We start from the raw sequence: 27,052 nt of genomic DNA on the forward strand, positions 1-27,052 counted from the left end.
TGTGCAGCATGTGTCCAACTGATAGTTTTGGGGAGAGGCAAAAAGATCTATGTCTGGGCTCCCCCATTTTCGTGTCAACATGCTGAAGATTTGTGGATCCAGTTTCCATTCGTGTGGGTCCATAAGATTTCTGCTTAGTATGTCTGCCAGAGTATTTTGTTTTCCTGGCAGGAACTGAGCTTGCAGATGTATTTGGTAAGTCAAGGCTGTGCTCCACAAAGTCATGGCTAGGCTGCAGATGGGGTAAGAATGGGTACCTCCCTGCTTGTTTATGTACCACATAACTGTGGTGTTGTCTGTCTTTATCAGTAGTTGTCCTGGATGAAGAAAGTCCTTGAAGGCTGTCAGAGCATTCTGTACAGCTAGCATTTCTTTCTGGTTGATATGTATGTGCATCTGATCTGGGCTCCATATGCCCTGAATGCATCTCCTTGCCAGATGGGTCCCTCAAGCATAATCTGATGCATCTGTAGTCAGGGTTTGGGTGGCAGGGGATGGAATGAATGACAGTCCCTTGTTTTGGTGACTGGCCTCTGCCAACCATAGGAACTCCTGCTGCAGGCAAGGAATGCTAGGAATTATTGTTTCCAGGCTGTGACCATGTTGGCTCCATAAATTTTTTAGGTACCACTGGAGTTTCCTCATATGCAGTCTTGCATATGGAATTAGTAGAATGCAGGAAGCCATGAACCCCAAGACTTGCAGAATTTGTCTTGCAGATAGCTGGGTTTGTGTGGCCACTTGTTTGAAGTAAATCATCAATTGAATTTATTTTTCTGGCGTGAGGTAAGGTATCTGGGCAGTTGTATTCAAGCTTGCACCCAGGAATGTAATTATTTGAGAAGGTACCAGTTGTGATTTATTTTCGTTTATGGTGTATCCTAGACAAGTTAGAAGCCTTTTTACAAACGCCAGATGCTGTAGAAAAGTGCCCTTGTTTTCTGCCTAAATTAAACAATCGTCCAGATAAGGATAAAATTGAATGTTTCTTTGTCTGCAAAATGCAATTACTGGTGCCAGGCACTTTGTGAAGATCCTGGGCGCAGTAGATAAGCCAAAGGGCAGTGCAGAGAACTGGTAATGCAAATAGCCTGCTTTGAAGCTGAGGTATCTTCTGCAATATTCCCTGATTGGGATATGCAAGTAAGCCTCTTTTAAGTCTAGAGTTACCAACCAGGAATCCTTGCCTAGCATAGGCAGTAACTGTTGTAGAGTCAGCAACTTGAATTTTGGAATGTCCAGGAATGTATTTAGAATGGATAAGTCCAGAATTGCACGCCATGATTTGTCTTTTCTGTGTCCCAGGAAAAAAGTCTTGAATAAAAACCTTGTCCATTTCCCTTTTCTGGTACGGGTTGAATAACCCCCATATTCATGAGAGACATTACTTGTTTCTGGGCCTCTGCCCACTGATTGGAGGCATATCTAGCCATCCGTTTGGGATTGGTAACGAGTGGAAATGAAATCTGTATCCCTGGGATACTATATTTAAAACCCACTTGTCCTGGGTAATTAGAAGCCAATTTCGTGCATGAAGTGCCAGTTTTCCCCCCAAAGGGGCTGCCAAAAGATAAGTGCTTGGTGATGGCAGAGGAAAGTCATTGAGACTGTTTACCGTAGGGGGGGCTGCTACTTCCAGTTTTGGAGGTGGGGGCACCCCACTGCTTTGTTCTGTAAGTTCCTTGTGACTGAAACCTGGAGTCTTTGGTGTGTCTGGGTTTGACCTGAACGGCTCTGTTGGGTACTGGAAAGGACCAATTCTTAGTAGGCCAGTGCCTACTGAAACTGGGTGGCTGCACTTGTAGGAAATCTTTTACAGTTTGCATAGATTTAGTTTTGTCTTCCATCTTTTTCAAAACTTCTTCTGCCTTATTACCAAAAAGACTGTCCTGTTGTAAAGGAGCATCAAACAATTTTGCTTTAAAATGATCAGGCAGATTTTGCTCCTTGAGCCAAGCATGCCTTCTTATCACAGATCCAGTTACAGTGGCCCTGCAGGAGGCCTCCAAGGAATCAAAACCACATTGCAAAGTATGCTTTCCAACTTGTTCAGCTGAATGCAATAAATCCTGTAACTCTTTATTTTCTACACAGTCAGAAATCAACATAATTTCTGTTTAAGTAATCCCATGACATGCTGCTGATATTTAAGCATATGAAATTGACAGTTTAAAGCCCAGATTGCCAAGGTTGCAGAAGTGTAAACCTTCTTACCCCATCTATCCAGCGCCCTGGAGTCTCTATCAGAAGAGGTAGGATTTTTAGCAGTAGAAGCCTTAACACCCTTGGGACCCTGAGAAATGGTTTCAGGGTCAGCAGTAGGGTTTTTAAAAAGGAATATGTGGGAGTCAGGGACCCGGTAATACCTGTCTGGTTTACTAGGAGCCGGAGGCAGGGAATCAGGAGCCATGCTGGATTCTGAGAAAACATCATCAACAATGTCTAGAACAGGGGGTATAGCCAAAGGCCTATGCTGAGGAAGAAGGAAATCCCTAAGCCTCTTTTCAGATTCTGAAAATGTTCCCTTAAGGTATGCAAAGTTTCTCCAAAGGAAAAATCCTCTGGAGGAGAAGCAGAATGAATGGATTCTTCTGCATCAGAGTCCTCATAAGTTGGAATAGATAATTCCTGATCAGAAGAGGAATCAGAAGAAATGGAAACCTGATCTGATGATTCATAATCAGTGCCTTGCCTAGCCTCTTAGCAGGAGGGATATGGGAACCCCTGATCAAGATAATTAAATCCTCAGCCATTTTGATCATTTGTTTTTTAGGCATAGGGGCCTGTGCACGTGGCCCAAGCATCGTTTTTTTAGACATAGAAGTTGATTTTGGCCTAGGTTTTGAAGATGGCGTCGGTTTAATATACAAATCTTTAGGCCTGAAAACACCCACAGAAGCCGGTGCCTGCTCAGTGGCTCCGGACCCCCACCTAAGATAGAGACATCCGCGGGTTCAATACTTAAAACGTCTCGCGGCATACCGGACTCCAAATGGGTCTCAATAGAGGCCTGCGAATCAAAAGCAGCGAGCATCAGGGGCTGCGAAAGCGCCTCACTGAGTACCGGCGAACCGGTGACTGGCTTACGAGAAACTTCGTCATCGGTTTTGGACCTCAACGGTCTGTCTCTGCCTTTTTCTTTGTGTTGTGTATTCCGGTAGTTGGATTGCTAACCGCCGACATTTCTGGATAGTTAAATCTTGAGACAAAATAATTAGATGCAAAAATATACCGACACTTAATAGTGCGTTGATTAAATTTACCACAAAACCGACAGCAAGGCAGATTGTGGTCAGGCCCTAGGCAAAGAATACAGTACAAATGAAAGTCCTTATGATGTATTTGCTTCCCACAAGTAATATAATTATTAACTTTTTCTGACATCGGTAAGGAGCAAGAAAAAGTTTCCCCAGCGGGGTACTTAGCTTTAGGTTGAAGACTTCGGTTCTGAAACTCGAAAACGAAAATTTCAGGAGTCGGCCGACCGGCACTTGCGAACTGCTTCTGCTTCGGGCACCACGCGGCAAGAAAGACTGATGAAAATGGCGTTGGCTGCATGTTTTATACCCCCTGACGACCTGGAAGAAGGGACAGCAATCGACACAGGACCCAAGACTTTGTTATTCAGGCCGACTGAGGGCAACCTGCCAGCAGATTACCCAAATGTAATGACTGCAACAGTGAAACATGAAGAACATTCATTTTTCAAAGATGTGCGAAAGGAAAGGCAAGTGTGTTGAAAAGAATGTGTATGCTGTCACACAAAATGAGTTCTACATACTGTTGCTATTAAAAAAGCTGATAGCATTTAAGTTTGATTTATCAAATGTACTGAGAAAATGCTGCAAGTCACAATGTTGGCAAAAGTGCTGAAAACTAAGCAAAATGCTAAATTTAAATTAGATCAAAGCATAATGTGTAACACATTATATCTGGACACCTTAAAGGAAAACTCCACCCTCTCCTACAGTTTAACTCAATCCTTATGTTGCTTTTCGCCGTACAATATGATTCCAGTACTGTGTAGATAATGAAAACCTGCATGTACTTTTTAAAACTTTCATTTCCTTGCTTTGGAAGGGAAAGCCCACCTACTTTTTTAAGCTCAACTTTTCACATACTTTGCAAAGGAATTTGTCTCCGCCTGCATGACATACCATAGACACAGATAAATCTGTAGTTTACCCTGTCAGGTACTGCTGTCAATCTTAGATGGGCAATTAATCCTGCTAATGTCAAGAGTACAGCATCTGCTAAAGAAAAACAAACTGTGGAACTGTTTTCCACTTGTTTTTATTTCAGAGAGGAGGACTTAACACTCACCTTTCATAGCAAAACAAAGCAATTAAATCAGTCAGGGGTTTAAATATAGTTGTCACTTCTGGCAAATTTACAAAAGCAGCATCACAGTTTTGAAATGCTAAACTTTAAATGTTGGTTATTTATAACAGTTTATATGTCAAGATGACATAAATGCAATATGAAAGACTTCTGTGACATTTACAGAAAAGCCAGAAAATATTTTTGTTGTAAAATATCAACACATTTACCATTTTCAAGCTCTCCCCCAACACACAAGACAGAACTGCAGAGAGAGAGACAGGTGGCAACCCCATCACCTAGATGCACTGATACTGTTTATAAAAATGTCTTTTATGTTTTTTTGTGACATCTTTCCAGAGAGTGATGCATACCTGAAACACAGATTCATGGTAAGAGACTCCCACTGACTGAGTAAGTCCTTACAGCTGTAGAGTGCATGAGCATTTTCCACTCCACAAAAGAAATGTGACCATTGATGGCAACCATAACATACAGCTAAATATTCTTAACGTATGTCTGATATGTGTCCCAGTATTAAAAACAAAGGAAATCAAAAGTACTTTAACTCTGTTTAAATGCACAAGCTGGACTGCACACATGGAAATATATACCTGTATGAATATGTGTACACACACACACACATATATATATATATATATATATATATATATATATATATATATATATCTGTGAGTCTACTACGGTTGATTGAAAACTCAGTTGATTGAAAATGAAATTACTTGGACCACTTCACTGAAAACTCATTTCTTTGAAACTCATTTCGTTAAAAGTTATAAATGGCCTTTTCCCCACTGTAGTGCGATCCTGGAGTTAGTATATAAAGTAAGGGGGGGGTGTGGGGGCACAGACCCCCACATATTATAAACACTTTAAACTATACACAGTGATACTTACAAGTGCAATGAATAACTGTTTCCAAAAGAGAATATATAACCAAGATATGTGGGGGGGCTTCGCCCCCACACCCCCCCTTACTTTATATACTAACTCCAGGATCGCACTACAGTGGGGAAAAGGCCATTTATAACTTTCAACAAAATGAGTTTCAGTCAAGTGAGTTTTCAGTGAAGTGGTCCTAGTAATTTCATTTTCAATCAAGTGAGTTTTCAATCAACCATAGTAGACCTATATATATATATATATATATATATATATATATATATATATATATATATATATATAAACATTGACATAAGTGTGAATGTATGTTTCTGCGTATTATATACATATATGTACATGTGTGTAGCACACATCGTACATCCATGCACAAAAATATGAGTGTGCATGTGTATATAACAGAAAACAGATTATATGGCTGTGTGTACTTCATGTCTTTTAAATAAAAACAAATCAAAATGGAAATTCTGTGTAACTGTATAAACACAAACACATAAATATATTTATATATGTATGCATTAATATGTATAACACTATATGTGGGATGCAGTACAGTGTGAATACATCTACAGAGAAATATGCAATAGATCTTTTTGTAAGTAGTCACACCTGCAATGACATATGGATGTGTGCGTGTCTGTGTGTATATACATATATATAAAACACAAATATATGCAGATGCACACAAATATATACACACACAGATGGGGCATGTGCATGCATGTATGTATTATATAACTATATAATATTATTATTATTATTATTATTATTATTATTATTATTATTATTATTATATTATACAATTTTCACCATCCTAATAAACCTCCTTTTTTCTACATGTCCCAAATCTTTTTTTTCACCATACTAGTTATTGGGGTCCACTGCAACAGCTGTTCCACTCCACAATTTGAAGGCTTAGTATGTTTTCATACTATCTTATGACAACAAAAGTCATGTAAATATAATTATCCCCCTGATTTTTATGAAGCCATAAAACATCCACTTGCTGATTCATTGTCACTTGGAGAACAGTAACATCTTACAGCACTGTGTGTTGTGCAATATGGCTGCATGCAATTTATTTATAATAAAGTTATCATAGTAGTTAAACATTATTAATATATACATTCTAATAAATGTTGTTTAATGTTTTACTTATTCACTATCACACCATGTCTATGTGTTGTACACCCGATCTTTCTCAAATGTCTAGCTATTTATTTAGTTATTGACATTTGGTGACTAGGAAAAGTCCGACTGGGTCAGAGACTCATTTTTAGTGGAGGCCTGGGGAGAAAAGCTCCAAAAATACAATTATATAATACATTTTACAGATATATAAACAGATTTGTCGACATTATACAATGATTATAACATCAGAAAGTAAGACAGAAAATAGTAGCTTGTAATGCTCTAAAAACTACAGATATGGCATATTTTTTTCTTTGTATTAAGTGCATTTATTACTTGTTATTATCTTTGCCAATGTAGCCCAGGTTGTAGCTGTAAAGGACCAGTTCCCTTTCCTGGTAGTATAAGTAATACAAAATAGACAAAGGGGAGGCGGGGCATGACAGTCTGCATCATTCATGAGAGAAAGAAAAAAAATTCCCACTTAAGGCAATGGGAAGTAGCAGACAAACTTACTTTGGAGTCCTTAAGTTGTCGCATGTACAGGATAAAGTAAGGATCACTTAATGCAGTGACAGTTTTCACACCTCAAGATGAGAATGTGGGGGAAGTCCTGTCAATTCCTTTAGAACTACAAAAGAATCCCTTTACAAACGCCTGCTATTTACCTACTTTCTCTTGCTGGAAGTACTTAACAGCTATTTATAGCAGAGAACAAGCTCTGAGAGACACATACATTAGGCTCACTCAAGGAAACAAAGATGTAGCTCTGTTACAGAAGGTTTGTTACATGACAATGCTTCACACTCCTGCCATTCTATCTTAATGTCATGAGAAAGCAACACCACTTCCTTATGTCTAGCACGACTCATATAAAGAGGACTTGAAATGTATTCTGGGAAGAAGGCATGACAGCAAGAAAACAAGATCATGTTAACAAGGTGGACCCCATCAGCTGCCAATTTGTGAGAAATGCATTAAAATTGCAAAATTGATTTTAAAGCATTGAAATGGCTCATAAAACAAAGATACAATGAAAAAACGTGTTTTTGAGTTCTAAGGTGGAGTTTTCCTTTAAACACATAGCTGCTAAATGGCACTAAAAAAGAGGGCTGTGTGCACATTTTAAATGCACTTAGGGCATCAGGTGGAATTAGTGAATCCAAATGTATTGACCTGAATTTATAAACAGGAAATTCAAGACACACTGGAAGCATGTTCTTCTAATACTTTGGGTCATAGCTAGGAATGGTAAAACAATTTTAGTGTAAAAGCACAGTGTATGTACATAAATGGTGATGTATTTGTACAGACCCACAACAAAAATACCTTTCATTACTCTGCAGATTCACAGACTTAGAATTTTTACCAGAAGAATATCATAAAAATATCCCCTGATGCTACATCAGTGACATGTTCCAGGGGAAACAACCCACATCTCTGAGTAGTAGAAATAATCCGGGAAATGAAAAAGAAAAGGGAAAACATCAATTGTTAATAAGTAGCAGTTACAACCAACACATTGGGTGAATGCTACTGGCTCCTGTTTCAAAAACTGCATCCCGATTTTTATTTATCTGGAAAGCTTAAACAAAATGATTACAAGGGAATATTGCCCTTTGCTTACAGTTGATGAAACTGTCTCAACAATGAAGAGAAGCAATTTCTTTTCATTGCTAGATGCAAACCAACGTTTCTGGTAGAAAAATGTAGATGAAGACATTTTCTAACTATTTACATTTAAGATGCTATTAGAAAAGTACAGATGCCTTAAACTTTCATTTAGCACTTCATCAGTACAAGTGCTGCATCCAAGAGCTACAGCCCAAGTAAATATTTAGAGAGTGCAAACACAAATAATAAACGTTTGCTTCAGAATAGCATTAAGAACTTTTGAGTAATAGTGCATTTGCAAACAGAAGAAAAAATATAAATCTTCAAAGATGTACCCACAATGACTTTGAAACGCAGTTACTAAAAGACATTGAAACAGGCTAAGAACCAGAAACCAAAGGGATGTGAAACTGGACAAGAATTCAACTAAAAACCAAATAGACATGCAGTTCGTAAAAGGCAGATGTTCAAAATCCAGTGGTAGTATCTACATATTGTGAAATACTCCAAAAATGTGCGTCACCCAACAATAAAAATATTGTCTAAAAAAATTATTTTTCCAATTCCAACCAACAGAAAAGCAGAAATTAAGCGCATTCATCCAAACCAATGCACTCACAGACTACCTTAGAACTGTGAGCTCTGAGTTTAGACACTGTTTTTACTGTTGGGTGACACCTGTTTTTCAGTGGAGTATTTTACAAGATTTGCATACTACCAAATTTTGAACATTTGCCTTTTACACAGTGCATATGTCTATTTGATTACAACAGGCTAGACTATGCAAAAACAAATCCGTAAGAAAAATTTTCTTTCAAGGAAAAAAAGAAACAAGCTTAGTCTAGGGCTTAACTTTTTCAGCTAGCAAAATATTAGTTCTCACTCAACTGAGAAAATAAGCTTGAGACTATACACGAACTGTATCTGGGAATGGTAAAGTGCGAAGAAAGAACAAGCAATATTCTGCATTATGGAGGATTGCTGACTAATATAAAAGCCTGAAAAGGCTACCTGGAACTGAAAAGAATTTTTACCCCTGAAACAGAGCAGGCAGATTTTTTTTGCAATTCAAAAGAACCTAATGTTTTATATGCGTAGATTATTATTTCAAGGCATGTGAAACAATCAAATAGACAGCCAAGTGCAGATGTGTGCAGTACTTTAAAGTCTAGACTCTTGAGAGTATTGACAACTGATGTCATATCAGACAATGGTCCAAAACACCAAAACCAAGAAAGTAAAGTTGCGCAAGCAAACCTACCACAACAGCAGATGTTAGCATGAGCTAAAAGACAGGTATGGTTGTCAAACACTTCAGAGCTTTTGTGCCAACAGATAGAGGAAGTTAAGCTCTAATAAGACAATGCTACAAACAAAAAAACAAAATGTCCACACCATGGCATAAAACACACACCACAAGAAATTAAAGTTGTGTAAAATCTTACCATAACAAAAGGATGTCCTTTTCACTGCTGCAGTATTCATCACTTCTGGGAGCTCTAGTCAAGGACAGCCCGATGTCCGGCCAATATACGAAAGCCTTTATTACCTAGGGAGTGTTGTACATTAGATGCATGCTCCTCACACAAACGTAGGGCAAAAAGGTGATATACACACACTCCCAACTCAGAACTGAACTGCCCCAGGAGAACAGAGACCCCCACTAGAAAGGAAGGAAGGAAGGAAGAGAAGAACTTCTTGGCCAGAACGAAAAAAAGCACCCATGCAAACAGAAGAGACGGGATAGGGGGCAATGAATGAATACTGCAACAGTGAAAAGAAAGTCATCTACTGTTATGGTAAGATTTTACACAACTGCACTATGTTCTTTCATATCACTATTGCAATACTCATCACCTCTGGGAGAGTACAAAAGCTAAAGTGAAGGCAAGGAGGAGCCCTCCACAAACCCATGCAGGAAAGCCTTGGCAAAGCCTGCCCTGGTCCTGGAAATTACATCCAATTTGTAATGTCTAGTGAATGTGTGAATTGAAGACCAAGTAGCAGCTTCAAGGATGAACTTGGTGTCCAAGCCCTTGAAGAAAGCCTTCAAGGAAGCCACTGCTCAAGTAGAATGAGCCCTCATGGAAGCAGACAACTGCTTGCCATGAAAATAACAAAAATAAATGGCCTTGGAAATCCAGGAGGAGAAGGAGGTTTGCTTAGAAACTGCCAAAACCAATGTCCTGGTATGAAGACAAAGGTAAAGCCGATCAGACTTAGAAAAGGCTTTTGTTTTGTCTAAATAATACCCAAGCTGTCTACGCAAATCTAAGGTATGAAGAACCTTCTTACTAGACACTTGCGGAGAAGGGAAAAACAAGGAATCTGGACAAACTGATTAAGGGACAGCTCATTAACCACCTTGGGCATAAAAGGATTTGTACGGAAGGATACCATGTCTTTATGAAAAACCAAAAAGGGGGACCACCATCAAGGCCTGGAGCTCAGATGCTCCTCTGGCAGAGGTTAAAGCAACTAATAAAACTGTCTTCCAGGTGCAATCTTGCCAAGTGGCAGCAGGCTCAAAAGGAGCCAGAGTCAGCTTTAGAAGGACAAAATTAAGATCCAAAAGGAGGAAGAGTAATGGGCTTTCTTGAAGGTCTAATGTAAAGAATGCCTTTAAGAAATTGCTTGACCTCAAACTTAGAGGACCAAAGGAGGTAGCAACTATCAGACAGGCAGAAATGGCTGACAGGAGGGCTTCCACTGAAGAATATGCCAAGTCAGCATGTAGTAATTCAGAAAGGTAGGAAAGAACCAAGGTGACCACCACTGAAAAGGGGACCTGGTGATGTTTAAAACACCAAACAGAAAACTTCTTCCATTTGGTCATTATACATGATTTTCTGGTACTGGGTTTCCTGGCCTCCTGCAGGACCCTAAGCAAGTCCTCAGAAAACCGGCATTGAAAAAGAATCAAAATTCTATCACCCAAAATATAAGTTGATGAGGGTGAAGGAGAGTTCCTTTGTCCTCTGAGAAGATCCATGCAGTGAGGTATATTGTGATAACCACCCCTGGCCAGATGGAACAAGAGGGGGAAACTAGTGTCTGGACCAGAAGGGAGTTACTAACAAGATTTCTGGAGAGTCCTTCTCAATTTTGTGAAGGACCTTTGGAAGAAAGGGAAGGGGAGGAAAGGCATACAGGAACATCCCCTTTCAAAAGAATGGCACATCATCCACTTTCCAAGCCACAGGACTTGATACTCTGGAAGAGACCTATGGCAGTTGCCTGTTCAGAGGTAAGGCAAACAGATCTACTTCAGGTGTAACCCACCAGTGAACTATGCACCAAAACATATCCCTGTGATGCATTCATTCGTAAGGCTGTGTTCTGGACCTACTGAGAAAATCTGCCACAAGATCACACTCTGAAGGTATAAAGACTGCCTGTAGGGTAACTTGCAGATAGATGGCTATTTCCCATGCTTGAAAAGCTAACCTGCAAAGAAGATAAGAACTCATGCCCCCCCCTTCCATTCACTACATGACTGTGGTGTTGTCCGGATAAACTTTCAAAGGACCCAAGACTCAAAGTGCGTGGAAAGCGTGAAGGGCCAGAATGAGAGAGCCTGCATTTCCTTGACTTTGATGTGATCCACCCTCTGTTGAGGGGACCAAAGGCCTTGTACCTTCAGGGTGCCTGAAGTGGCCCCCCACCTCATCTCTGATGTGTCCGAGAAGAGTTCCTGAGAAAGCTGAGAGGGTGGAAAGGAACACCTGGATTGAGAGATAACTGTTGAATCCACCAGTGAAATTCCAGTTTGAGAGACGGCAGCGGAAGAATTGGATGGTCCAGTGGGTGCAGGTGTTGAAGCCACAATAATTTTAGGTACCACTGAAGTTTCCTCATATGAAGCCTGGCCTACAGAAGCATGGGGATGGTACAGGCCATGAACCCCAGAGCCCTAAGTAATTTCCTGGCTGGAAGAGAGGACAGGGAAGCAGGACAGAGAATAAGTGGTGAAGGACAAAACCTTGGAGACAGAGATGCCAGAATTATAACAATCTGGAACCTGAAGCCTACGAAACTGAAATCCTGAAATGTAGTCAATACTGACTTATGAAGGTTGACAGTGAACCCCAGACTTTGAAATAGAAGCTGGGTAAAAATGAAGATCTTGCACCGGGTCTGATTGGGGTGGGGCCTGAAACAAGTGGAACAGAAACCCAAACCCCTCTCAATTTGTGGAACCAACTGGATGATACCTTGGTCCAGCAGACCATACAATACCCCTGGAAAATGAGGAAGCTACTATTCTTCATGGGGTTGAGGAATAATGGAGACTGAGGGAAGGGTCTTCTAGGTCATAAGGTAACACTGCCAGCTAAAGGAGGTTCCAGGAGTCTGTAGTAATCAGCTGCCAATTTGAGACAGAGAGCAAAAGCATGACGGACAAGGGAAAGCTGGCTGACCGGAATTGAGGGCAGACAGATAGCTGTAGATTTGTCATGAAATGACTGCTTCTGGGGCCTGGGTGTTTTAGTAGGCCTTTCAGAAAAAACACACCAAGGAGCCCTCTGACCTTTGGAAGACTGTTTAGTCAGTCTATGCAAAAAGGCCGTCTTACTAGGAAAGATCCTCAAACTTGGGAACACAGGAGATAAGAATGTGTTTCAAATCTTTCATGACCTTATCGTGACCTGTAGGGTCTTGAAAAGCTCAACCATATTATGATTATCCAAGGGAGACTCCAGAAACTTTGCCATGATATCACCTGGAAAGGCCTGAAGGTGAAGCCAGGAAGAGCGCATCATTACAGATCCAGATGCAGCAACCCTAGAAGATGCGTCAGCTGCATCATAGCTGCATTTGATAGAGTGACGATAGAGTGACAGGCAACCTGAAAAGTGGAACTGAGCAAGAAGAGAGAGAGCTGAGGCCTTACCCTAGGAATCAGGCTTACCATAAATAATCCTCCTAATCCAGGAAAGAACAGACAGGATGTGCCTTGTCATATGAGTTTGGTAATTTACGGTTCTGAAGGATGAAGTACCCAAAGTGTAAACTTTCTTATCAATCCTCTTCATGGTTCTACTGTTCCTATCTGAAGGAAGGATCTTGGACGAAGGCAACAGCCTAGAAGGCTTATCAGCAGATACAGAACCACAGCAAGATCAGATGAGGGGCACTTGTACTACACCTTACAAGCATCTGGCACCTTAAAGAACATTACAGGTTTCTTAGGAGCTGGAAGTTGAGAAACCAGTGTCAGGGAAGCAGCACGGAAAGTACCCAATACAGCAGCCAACACAGGAGGGAAAGCTAAAGGTTTAGGATAGTCCACTTGTTGTTTGTCTTTCGACTTTTCCCGGTAAGGGGTCGCCACAGCGGAACTCCGGTCTGCTAATGATTGGCAGTATATTTTTTACGAAACGCCGAGGTGCCAGCTCGACGCCCAACCCTCAATGAAGGCACGCCCATTTACACACGCATGTCTTTCGAACGCTACCCAACCGCGGGGAGGACATACAGACTCCACACAGAAGGCACTCTCAAGCCAAGCTGAGAATCGAACTGGAGAACCTCTTGCTGTGAGGTAACAACGCTACTGCCGTACCACCACGGAAACTAGGATAGTCCACTTGGATAGTCCACTTGTAACGACTCATAATATCTTTTCTGGATGGCCAATACTTGGGAGCAATCCCGTTTGAAATGCTCCATCATATGTAGAACCATATCTCCAAAGGTAAGGCCCATCAAAGGATAGTCAGGACTGACATATTCCTCCTCCTCATACTCTAAAGGTAAAGGAAATTGTGACAAATAGGCTAAGGAGTCCGTTCTGAGCAAGAATCCTCGCCTGAAGACTCCAGGTCCCTAGCCCTCTTAGGGATAGAAGACCAAGGAGGTACAGGAAATGAAACCCCCTGAGGAGACTTCAATGCCATCATGGTATTGAACAAGCCTTGAGTGAAATCCTGCCATCCCCTTTGTGGTTTTCTGAGAACTGACATCACATGGTTAGTTTTCTACCTTTTCTTCACTGGGACATCCGCATCTTATAAAATGTGGTTGTTTGGACCTCTGCCTGGATTCGGTCAAGGTACCTGGCAAATTTCCCTACAAGGATCTGAAGAATCCCTTTAGGCCCCTCAAAAATAATCAGCCGTGGTTTCCCTCTCAGTGTCCGTGGCAAACATCTGCAAGTTCTCCAAGAAAGTGCAAGAAGCAGGTTATATGCCGGCCACCAAGAAGGTCGTGGTGAAAGAAACTGACTGCAATGCCAGACTATACTCTGGGTTCCCACTCACCTCACAAGAGACGTCTGGTGGAGGCTGGACAGCAGCAGACTCAGGCCTAGACTTTTTGGCCTTATTTGAGTGGCAGCTGTACATAGCAAGTGGATTCTGCCATAGTACCTTGGTTCAAAAGCTTGAGACATTGGTTCCCAAAATAAATGGAAAGAGAAGAAAGGCAGTATGCAAAGTTTTTGGTACAAAAGCCTGACAAATGGAACACCGAGTGCTCATGAGCTGCAACTAAGCAAAACAGACACCTATCATGGCAGTCTTTATGGGGAATCTGTCTCCTACACTGACACATCCCCTTTCTGGATGACATGTAACCACTGAACAATGTAAGAAAAAGGAAACCCCAATGTGATACTTATCGGATATAGGCTGAGTATAGCCAGCAACGTGAAGGGTTTTCAGATCAATGTACGATAATGACGTTCAAACTGGCGACAACTAATGAAGTTCTGAGTTGGGAGTGTAAGTACATCATCTTTATGCCCTACATTTATGTGAGGATCATACGTTTGATGTACACAGCTCGCTATGTAATAAAGGCTTTTGTATAATGGCCGGACATTGGGCTATCCTTGGCAGGAGATCCCAAAGATGATGAATACTGCAGCAGTGATATGGAAGATCATCAAAGGGTATAGGAGGGAGGGAGCGGCTACTGCAGCAGTGATCATTCGAGGATCTGTTATGGTAAATTTACTTACACAATTGTACTATGTTCTTCACTTTATCACTGATGCATTAGCCTAAGCTATATGGGTAGACCACAGCTTATAATATCTGGGAGGTAGAAGGGGAAGGGTACAAGAGCCCCTGAAGAATGGCCCTAGGAAAAACTAATCAAGACCTGGAGAAGGAATTTAGTATGTAATGTTTTGTAAAAGTATGTACAGAGGACCAATTTGCCGCTTCCAAAATACTGCCAGAGTTCACACCTTTCCAAATAGCTACAGATGAACCCATGGGTCCTGGGAGAGTGAGCCTTGGCACTACCTGGAATGGTTTTGCTGCGGTGGTTAAGGCCACCATTTGGAAATAGTCTGCTTTGACACAGGTTGTCCTTTATAGGTTCATAAGCTAATGACCTCCAGGGTGCTTACAAGTCTAGACGCATACCCCAAACCATTTGGTTCTAGAGTATCATGGGTGTCTATACAGTGGAAGGCATGTTAGTAGGGAGGTAACTAATGATTTGTTGGGGGGGGGGGTTAGTTAGGGTAATACGTTTCTTACTGAAAGCTTCTGTCCATAACGGTCATGGGAGCCACATCCAATTATCAAGGTTTCATTTGAATAGTGTCAGGGATGAACCCTGCTTTACATGGACGGGTGAGCTTTCTCTTCATGAAAAATGATTAACAGATCAAAGATCTGAAATATTTTGTTCTGTCAAGATAGTAACAGGGTTGTATGTGGATATCCAAGGTATGAAATATCCTTTCTCCCTCATTTTTAGGTTCAGAAAAGAACACAGACAGATGGATAGGTTGGCTTAAAGTAAATTCAGATATCACTTTAGGCATGAAGGAAGGATTAGTTCTCAAAGAAATTTCATTCTCTATGGAAAATGAAATTTTGACCCACCATTAGAGCTTGCATCAAATACTCTTGCAAAAGTCGGGCCAGTCAGTAAAACTGTTTTCCATGTTAAAAACCTGGCGTCAGCTAGATGAACTGGTTCAAGTACAGCAACTGTTAGCTTCTCTAACAGCACTGATCCCTATGGCTCTTTGCAGACTCAGCCCAGGAGCAATGTCTGGTTAAGTGACTTAATTAGTGACACAGTTAGGTAATGTAGGCTGAAGGAATTAAACCCTGCAACAGCTTATATTTAGTTAACTGTAGTCACCTTGGGATGCGAATAATGAAGTAAGGGCTATGGGGTGCAGGGCACTTACCTTCCACAAAAAACACAGAGTTCTGTAAAAGATATCACTTAGCTGTAAACTATACAGATTCAAGTATATGTGTTTCAGTTGTTTCTGTATTTGAGCAAAGTCATGGGTAAGTGTGATCTGAAGCTTCTAGTTTTGAGATGCATTGCCTTTTTAGAGAATTGTCTGCAACAGGCAATGCAGGGCCATGCAGAGAGACCCCAAAAAATAAAATAAGGTATAAAGGTTATAACAGAATTGTCTACTGAAGGGAAAACACAAATTATGGTAGTCTTACCCCTAAAGCTAAAAAACATCTGGACTTACCCATACTAGAGCAGCAGACACAGGAGTTGGAAGATAAGAGTGAAGTAGCATTCGGGGGTTTGGGGGGGTGGAGGAATGAGGCTTCACACATCACTTGGGTGACACCTACTGGGATCTCTGGGTGGGACAATCCAGGGAGTTCTGGCCAAAGGGATGGTCTGCTGCTGTAGCAGGATAGGTCAGGGGGTAGTCATGATGGGAAATCTGCATCTTCCTCCACACACAGACTGGCATCTTACCGTCCATCATAGCTGTCCTCAGGGTGTTAGGTGGAGCTCCAAGGAAGGGAGGGCACCTATGTCTCCATGGATGATGGCCATGATTGACCCTTGCCTCACAAATGGCAGTCGAGAAGTTCAGACCCTTGCATACGAATGAATGGGCTAATCACAGGAAATGATTATGGTTGGCAGGCATGAGGGCTGGAAACACAACACACAACTGGACTTTTGTAACATTTAAACTTCCATACACAGCCGGAACTCTGCAATATCTATTTAACGAATACTATTTATTTTCATGAGCAGTTGTGTAACTATCTATTCACAGGTTGGAAAATACTACATTCAAGTAAATATACATGGATACAACATACATTTAAAAGAAAAATATGCTGCATTTAGTAGATAGTTAATTACAAAAGAGTTAACTGTACATCCACATCAACATCACTTCCAGTCATTAACACAAATGGGAACATCTGGCTATCACTACAGCTCCTCTCATGCGCACACACACACACTCATACTTTGTAGTCTGCAACTTTTAGCAACAACACTGTTAACAAGTTCCTTCTCTGAAAATAAATGCAATTGCTACCAAGACTAACATGAATACAGTTCTTAGAAGCAATGCTTTACATTTCAATAACAAAACCCAATTTAGGCCATAGTTTTATATAACTACACGTTGAGAACCTTTTTTAAAATTGATCTTAATTCATTCTACTTTCAAAATACCTGCAAGTTTGGATGTACAAAATTAACTTGATATGTGCACCATACAGATTGTATCCTTAAACACTCACTCTGTTCTATATGGCAATCAAATTTCTGTACACATTGCTGCACGTTACTGCACACTGCTGAATTTTTATGGAACAACTTTACTCCAGTCAATGTATTACTCCATTTACTCCATTCAATGTCTTGTTATTCGTTTCACTTGTCTGCATTTTACTGCACTATAATGTCTTGCACTCACTTGAACACAGGTTGTGGCTGAAAAGTGCCCTTGGACTAGACCACCTAGGTGTTAACAAAAACATCCCACTCAATGCTTCTTCCTTTTTGTAATTCCAGGGGTGCTGAGCTAAAGGCCAGGTTTTGCGGGGGTACAAGTCTTCTGAGAGATGTACCCTTACTCATATGTTACCCAAAATCCTTCAGTTCCTTACCTCCATGAATTGTGAAGTTGTCAACAGGGACAGAGCTAGCGACACCACCAATGTGCATCAGGTCTTCTTCATTTAATCCGGTAGAGGGGCACGACATACTCTTGGGTTGACCATCCAGGGTAAAAAAGCCTGCGGAAAGGAAAAGGGGGAGACAATATTAATAAAACAGAACACACATGAATGCAACTGTATAATGCAAATTATGTAAAAGATTGCATATGGCATGTTTTTTTCCCACATCCCACCACCACCTCACACGTCTTACTACTGACATTTTCTTGCTTTGCCTTAAAATGATACCTTAAAATAGTGCTGTAGCAAAGATCCTCTTTCAGTGCTTCGTACACTCTATGAACTTATCAGTGTAATCCGCCAAGTCAGCCTTCAGGCATGCATCAACAGTTCAATTCTGTCCTGGTCTCTAGCCAATTTACTTAAAGCAGTCCAAAACTGAATTTAACAGCTAAATGAAGTATTCTACCACAAAACAGTAAAACTTGAGTAAAAGAACACTCCAAACCACTCCAGAAAAGTTTAAATGAAAATGCAAAGCTTCCGAGTGCAATGAATAAAAACATTCAGAGTCTCAGATGTTTGAATATCATATAATCTTACTAACTAATCAACAAACAGCCCTAATAACACTCAAACTCATGCATATTATACATAGTTGTGTGTGTGTGTGTGTGTATATATATATATATATATATACACACACACACACACACACATTATATACATATATATATGGTTTACTATTAAAATGTCGAACGGCACTACGTTGACTGTACTATAGTCGAACACAGAAGTTCGAAAATAGTAATGTCGACGTCAAAAAAACAATCTAGGAATGGTTTTAACATTAGTCGAAGTAGGTGTTCAGTATTATTCAGAACTACAAACATCTCCCCCTACCTCAACCCATGTTAAAACACAGTCCTAGATTGTTTTTTTGTCGTCGACATTACTATTTTCGAACTTCCGTTTTCGACTATAGTACAGTCGATGTAGTGCCGTTCGACATTTCAATAGTAAACCATATATATATATGGATTCACTTATCTCGAGACTATACAACCGAATCCACAAAATACAGACACAAAAAAAACGCGAAATTCACAACACCGAAAAAACAGCACACACTATACCACACATACACCATAACACCCACATCACAATATAAACAAACAAAACTACACACATACACAACTCATACACACATAAGCAGGGGGCAAGCCCCCCTGCACCCCACATGTGGGGGGCTGTGACCCCCACACCCCCTCTACTTATATATACTAACTCCGAGATCGCACAAACACAAAACAAAAGCCAACTCACACACGCACATTCTCCGACCCCTCACACACACATCAAACACATCAGCACACACACACACACACACACACACTCTAACTCCCACTCAAAACCCTTAGAAAACACTTATCTGACATAACACCTACATCCACACACGGCACCGCGCACCATCAAAACACAATCCCGGACATTACGCAGCGTAAGGTCATAACCACGAATTCGACATATATTCGAGTTCGCGATTATGACCTTTCGCTATTTTTAACATTCGGCTTTATAGTCTCGAAATACTGAAATTCGACATTTCAGTAATTCGAGGTTATAAAGTGTTTCCATATATATATAGTGTGTGTGTGTGTGTGTATACACACACACACAAAACACACACATGCACCAACACACGCACAGGTCTACTTCTAAATTTCACATTTTCAAAACTTAATTTCTTATGGTCGAGACCATAAGATCAAACTTTTGCAACTTCAAACGATTTAAATGAAGATCGCCATACAGCATGGAATGGTATACTTACAGTTTTCTTCACTGTAGTGCGATCTCAGAGTTGGTATATTTAACTAGCAGGGGGTGTGGGGTGCAGAGGGGCTTGACCCCCTGCAAAAACATGAAAAAAAGACTTTTTGTTTTTACTTTTTTTTATTTAGATTTTAAAGTTTCAAACCTTTGATCCTATGGTTTTGACCGTAAGAAATTTGAAGTTTTGAAACTTTGAAATTTAGAAGTAGACTGACCCACTCACACACACATACTAAAATTTAGTTTTTTTTTTTAAATTTCAAAACTGGCTTAATACTAGCTGTGCTATTTAAATCTGGACAGACAGACAACATGTAAATAATATTATAAACATATATAAATATAAATAAAATTATATTATAATATAAAGGACAAATCACAATACCGGAGGAATGAGGGCACCCAGCATTACTGCAGCACAGGTTAAAGCTGCATTGTCCAAGGTCAAGAATACAGCTTCCATGGGACCCGACAATATCCCTGGATGTGTTCTACATGAACTACAATGTGAACTGGCACCACATCTGTATGCCCTGTTCAATCACAACATCACCTCAGGCTTTGTCCCTACCGAATGGCCAACTGCTGCAGTCATCTCTCTCCATAAAGGGGGAGCGACTACGGACCCTGGGAATTATCACCCCGTTAGCCTGACAAGTCTGATATATAAGGCTACGGAGTGCATCATTATGGACCTAATTAGCAAGGATATAAGGAATCTGCAAACTCTAGATCCCACTCAGTTTGGTTCTGTGAAAGGTAGATCATACCTGCTCAACCTGGTTGACTTCTTTGAGTCTGTCACAAGAGCTGTGGATGAGGGCAAGGCAGTTCATACAGCCTACCTCAATCTGGCCACGGCCTCTGATATCATTCCACACTCAAGAATTATTGATAAACTCACCAAACTAGGCATCAACCCCTATATCACTAGGTGGGTTGCAAATTGGCTCACAGACAGAACCCACAGTGTGAAAGTAATGGACTCCAAATCAGACTGCCGACCAGTCACGAGTGGAATCCCACAGGGATCGGTCCTGGGTCCTCTCCTGTTTGGCATCTACTTCTCAGAAGTCCAGGCCAACACGGAGGGATTCTGGCTGACCAAATTTGCAAACACCTGCAAGCTGGGAACCATTATTAACTCCCCAACTGATGCAGACATCCTACAGAAAGGCCTCACTGAGACCAATGACTGATGTCGAAACCATGGCCTTAAGCTTAATGCCAGAAAATGCGTCTTCATCCCCTTTGGGAAAAACTCCGTTCCCACTAAATAGCACATTGATGGGAGCCCACTGAAGGTGTTATAAGAGATCTGGGGACACAGGTTGACAGCAACCTCTCCTTCGACCACCACATTGTCACTGTGGTCAGAAAGTCCTTCTATGTGGCACATCTCATTACCAAGGGTTTTGCATCCAGGAAAAGAGAGGTCATCATCTTTCTCTACTCTTCCCTCATTAGGCCAATCATAGAGTATAATGCCCTATTTGGCATGTACCTCACTAGACACAAGCAACAGCTGGAAAGGTCACAAAAGTACTTCACGAAGATGATCCTAGACCTTAAACACGTGTCCTACATGGACAGACTCAAAAAACTTCAACTATTATCTGTCTCACATCATCTACCAAGAGGCAATCTCTGCTTGACTTACAAAGCCATGTCTGACCTTCTGTTAGAAATGCTACATTTAAAGAAATCCCAATCCCTCTGCCCCACAAACTCCAAAGTCCTCAACCTCATTACCACAATCAATAGAACATGTTGGAGGGACAGGTTCATAACCTAGACACTGCCCATGCACTGGAATAGACTTTTAATCAAACAAGTGCAGAAAGTGCCTAAAAGTAATTAGTAATCAAAATGCAGGCACCAGTCGTGTTTGCGCTTCAATAAAGGCTCTGTGAAGTGAACGGTTGGTGTCCACTGCCTACATTTTGGTCACTGGAATAGACTTCCCATACATATCAAGCAGAGGACCTCACTGGCCGTCTTCAAGAGAAACCTTGATGAGTGGATGGGAAACAGAAATTTCACCCCGGGGATCACTCCAGTGGCTCTACTTGATAGAGGCATTGGGAACTAACATCAGGCGGCATGATACCAGGGCACTTCTATGGGTTAGGCTTGTAAAGGCTCCAGGGCCATTAGCCTAGTACACACCTATAAACCTACATCCAACATATCCATTTGTATTCCATTATTTTGCCATTAAAATAATATTACCTATTGCTGGAATCTTATGTTGACTATCCATTTCCATAACATGCTTAACAGCATTAATGTTATTCTCTTCATGTGTATCGGACAACTGTTCAGATAAACACTCAGATTCTTATTACGCTTTCCAACATAAAACATTATGAAAACAAATACAATGTTGTATGAGAATAGCAATGAAGTACATAGTAAAAGGGACAACAAAATCCTTACTAGTAGGGTGTTTAAACTTATTATCGATGTTGATACAGCTAGAAAACTGACAATTTTTAACAAAGTATATTAAACATTCTTGCCAGATTTTCATTTGTTGCATTCATCTTTTTATATGAAACTGGTCTTAAATTCTTACTTCTTTTACATACAAATCTAGGGGCATCATCTAAAACATCTTTCAAACTCAGGAAGTGAGCAGTTCTTCCTAATGATGTCAATTATCTCTTTTCAGTTATCTGCGTTGTTCTACTAAACTTAATATGTCTAAACAGGAGGAATGTTTTGAAGCATTTGTATTGATAGTGCATATATTCACACATCACAATATGTTTAAACAGGAGGAATGTTTTGAAGCATTTGTACTGGTAGTACATATATTTACCACATCACAATATGTTTAAACAGGAGGAATTTTTTGAAGCATTTGTACTGGTAGTACATATATTCACCACATCACTTGAGAAATACTTCATGCATGAAAAAACATTCTCCTTATTCACATTTAGAAAGAGTTGTACTCAAAAGCTTTGCATTTTCATTAATGTCTTTTTTCTGTTACTGGTTTGGAATGCTCATTCCTTCAATTTTTTAGAATTCATGTGAACACCTGCACCAATAAAGAGGAAGGAATAGACAGTGCACCAGCACAAAATTTACCAAAGTTTTCTTGTTAACACAAATCAACGTGGAATTGGGAACTGGATCATCATTAAGCTTCAATGTGTGCATCCTCAACACAGACTTTGGTAGAGGGCTCAAGTATACAGTAAACTTTTCTATAACAACCTGTATGACAACCATAACACTTCTAATTTAAAACCAGCATTCCTGTGCCTGGATGGGTTATGGAGTGTGCCTTTGGATACTGTACTCAAGTTTGACCTGCAGCCAAAACTGGGCGCATTTTCTTAAAAGGAAATAATTTTCTACAGAAGTATTTATCATATTTCAGCCCTCAACTCAAATAAGACAACCAGGTTTCAATTACCTTCAGAAGTTAAAAGCCATGACTAAACCATGTCAAAATGAGGACAGAGAATGTTAAGAGACCCAAAGACCCTCCCAAGGATTTTCATATATGTTGAGCATGCATATAACAACCATCTGAAAGTCTGCAAGACTGGGTCAAAACAATGGGAAAACCTGCAACGTAATATCAGCCATCATCAAGGAGGAGAGTGAAAGGCCTAAGTTAGTTTTAGATAAGCTATTACAATGTACAAGTCCTTAGAGTGACATTCTAGACTATATTTAGTAAATGTTATAATCATATCACCACAATACAGACGTGTGCTGCAGAAACAATGTGAGAAGAGGTACCAGAGGAAGCAACCCTAACTCCACTGCCCTGCTTTTCTGTGCGGTCTCACTGCTCTAGAAAGAGGTCAACTGACTTTTGATGAAAGAAGGTAATCCAGGTGCTTTTAGAATCTAACAAATGTTTTTTCTTCCCTTCTTAAAACAAAATCAGCAAACAATTTATCCCAACTTGCAAAACGGTTTTACCTTCACAAAACAGAAATGGCACTATTGATGACAGATAAATAAAGAAATGAAAGAGCATAGTGTGAACTAATGAAATTTCCAGTCACTGTCTAAAGACAGTAACAAAAACAAATTACCTCTAATGATGCGAGTTTAACAAAACATAAACAAGTACACCACAAAATAACTTGGAATTTTCAAGTTTGCCTGAAAAAAATATTAATTAAAAGGCTTGATAATATATATCTATGAATTCAGCATACTTCCTATAAATAAATAAGCAATGCACAAGCATTACTCAAGAAGTCAAGGAGTACAGCTTACTTTGGTCAAAATAATTCCTTATTTTTCAAATAAGACAGCTGACATCCAAATGTACTACAGCCAAAGACAAATTCTTTCAAGAAGGTGCTAGTTATGCTGGCATGCACAAAAACACAGGAATCAGACTAACCCAAATGTTTCTTCAAAAAGTCGTAAACCCAAGTGCTCTGCAATGGATTCCCATCTCTAACAACGAGCATCACTGTTTAACCATTAAATCAGACTGACTCCCAACATTAGCTAGGGCATTCTTCCTCCTCAACATCCTCATATTCAAACTAATACATAATTGTACATACACACACACATATATATATATATATATATATATATATATATATACATACACACACACACACACATATATATATATATATTATAAAATCTTACACATTCACAACTTTGACTCAGTATTATGTACAAGACATTTATTGTTTTTTTTTTTTTTTTTTGCATGGCGAGGAGAGGTTACTAACCTTTACATGTTTATTACAGACATGAATGTACGTCTAGGTTTTCTTAATCTTGTCATTTCGAAAGTTGGTAAATCTACTGATTTTTTAGACACTAAAATTGACATACTACAAAATGATGACATTTGCTCTACAGTGCACAGAAAAAGTACATACAGGAATAATTTTCTGGATTTCTCAAGTCAGCACCCATAGTTCATGAAAAAGAATCTGGTAAAGGGTCAATTCATACGTGTCTCTTGCCTAACTAGCCATGATGTTGAATTTAAAGTTCAAAATGATCTGTTAAAAAAGATGTTTTACCAGAGAAATTATCCACCTTCACTAGTACAAAATATTTTCACTGAAGTGGCATCTCTTAGATACTCTAAATATATGCCTGTTCTGATTTATGGTTTTGTTGACTCTAAGAAGAATACTGACAAGTGCCTTAGTATCCCACTGCCTATTTCAAGTGACATGTCTCTTATTAGACAGATTATCACAAATAATAGGGATTTGAAGCCGTGGTGGTACAGCGGTAGCTTTGTTGCCTCACAGCAAGAGGTTCTTATGTTCGATTCTCGGCTGGAGTGCCTTCTGTGTGGAGTCTGCATGTCCTCCCAGAGGTTGAGTGGCCTCCGAAAGACATGCGTGAATGGGCGTGCCTTCGCTGAAGGTTGGGCGTCGGGCTGGCAACTTGGCACCATAAAAATCTACTGCCAATATTAGCGGACCGAAGTTCTGCTGTGGCGACCCCTAACCGGGAAAAACCAAAAAGACAAACAAAATCACAAATAACTGGGATTTAGTATCTAATTAGCAATACATGACAGGCATATTTGGTACAGCTCTATCTTTTTCATTCAAGAGAACTAAATCTATTCGTATGCATTTAGAGAATAGAGATTCACAGTTTCTTATTGTACCTATACCTTCTTCGACTGCAAATGAAGGCATGTTTTGTTGTAAGAAGTGTGTTGTATGCTCTCACATTTATACAAGCTCACAATATACTTTCAAGCATCAAAATTATACAATCAAGTTTCAAAGACATTTTGATTGTCATACTACATATGTAGTATACACTGCTGTGTGTTCAGCAGGTAATTGTTTTTACATAGGTAAGACATTCAGAAAACTCTCAGATAGAGTTAAAGAACATTTAGCTGCCCTTAGACATTTGAATACCAATAATGCCTTAAATTTTTAATTCTTGAACAAGTAGATCCATTTTTTGGTGACACAGATGTTTTTCTTGAGCCGAGAGAACTTCTGCTAGGTTTAAATGAATCAATTAACATTAAATGTGCACTAAAATGGTACAGATAAATCTCGGCATATGCATAATCGATACATACTACACAGCTCAGTAATATGTATTACATCTATATATCTACACTGTCACTGCTAGTTTTGAAAAAACACTACACAGCTTTTAAATATGTATCTGCATTTTCATTGCTCATTTTAAAAAGCCATTACACAGCTTATAAATATGCATGATATGTATATATCTACACTTGTACTGCTCTTTTTGAAAAAACACTGTTCATCTCATTGGGTAATTTATATAACTATCACAGCAATGCTGCTGTACTGTTATTGGTTATTGTCTTCTCACATGATACTTTTTTTATAGGTTTATAGGTAGGTACTAGGCTATCTGCCCAAAGGCATTTATAAGCCTGGCCAGAATGTGTTGCTTTCGCCGCCCCCTTAGATTAGTTTCCTGTGCCTCTGCCCAGCAGAGCCACTGAAGTGATCCCCGGGGTAAACTTTCTGTTTCCCATCCACTCATCAAGGTTTCTCTTGTGTGTTAGCGAGGAGCTCTGCCTAATGTAGATTGGAATCTTGTTCCAAAACATGGGAAGTCTCTGGGACAGGAATCTATCCCTCCAGCATGTCCTATTTATTGTTGTGGTGAGGTTTAGATCCCTAGAGCGTGTGGCTCGAGGGGATATGGGTTTCTTTAGGTGGAGCATGTCCATCAATTCTGGGTTGGACATGGCCTTGTATGTCAGGCAGAGATCACCTCTGAGTAGGCGGTATGCAACAGAGTAGAGCTGGAGTTTCTTCAGTCGAGCTGCATAGGACAGCTGTTTGAGGCCAGTGATCCTCTTGGTGAGGTGCTTCTATGGCCTTTCCAGCTGTTGCAGGTGTCTTGTAAGGTACATCCCAAATGGGGCGTTGTACTCTATGATGGGTCTGATGAGTAGAGGGGTACAATAACCTCTTTTGAGCTGGATGCGAACCCTTTTGTGATTAGGTGGGCCACATAGAAGGATTTTCTAACTACTTTGGCAATGTGATTATCAAAGAAGAGATTACTATCTGCTTGGGTCCCCAGATCCCTTATTACATCTTCCGTATTTAGGGGACTACCACCTATGTGGTAGTTTGTGGGTACTTTGGTTTTTCCAAAGGGGATGACTATGCACTTTTTGGCATTTAGCTTGATGCCATGATTTTGACACCAGGTATCCATCTCAGTGAGACCCTTTTAGAGGATGTCTGTGTCAGCCAGAGAGACAGTTATAACCCCTAGTTTGCAGTTGTCTGCGAACTTGGTCAACCATAGTTCTCCTGTGCTTGCCTGTACCTCTGAGAAGTATATGCCGAACAGGAGGGGTCCTAGGACTGAGCCCTGGGGAACAC

At 40.2% G+C, this 27,052-nt stretch overlaps 1 protein-coding gene across 3 annotated transcripts in view; it reads right to left on the reverse strand.

The window, feature by feature from the left end:
• The window catches only part of OGDH (oxoglutarate dehydrogenase), a 1,195,521-nt gene that overhangs the window by 371,908 nt on the left and 796,561 nt on the right, over positions 1 to 27,052 (reverse strand). For all 3 annotated transcript variants that reach the window (XM_044084237.1, XM_044084236.1, XM_044084238.1), the window contains one exon: positions 17,844 to 17,972. In XM_044084237.1, coding sequence (XP_043940172.1) covers positions 17,844 to 17,972 — 129 coding nt within the window. The remainder of the gene's footprint in view (positions 1 to 17,843; positions 17,973 to 27,052) is intronic.

The sequence above is a fragment of the Protopterus annectens genome, chromosome 9.part0 (assembly GCF_019279795.1).
Source record: "Protopterus annectens isolate FY-2018-M chromosome 9.part0, PAN1.0, whole genome shotgun sequence".
Taxonomy (NCBI): Eukaryota; Metazoa; Chordata; order Ceratodontiformes; family Protopteridae; genus Protopterus; species Protopterus annectens.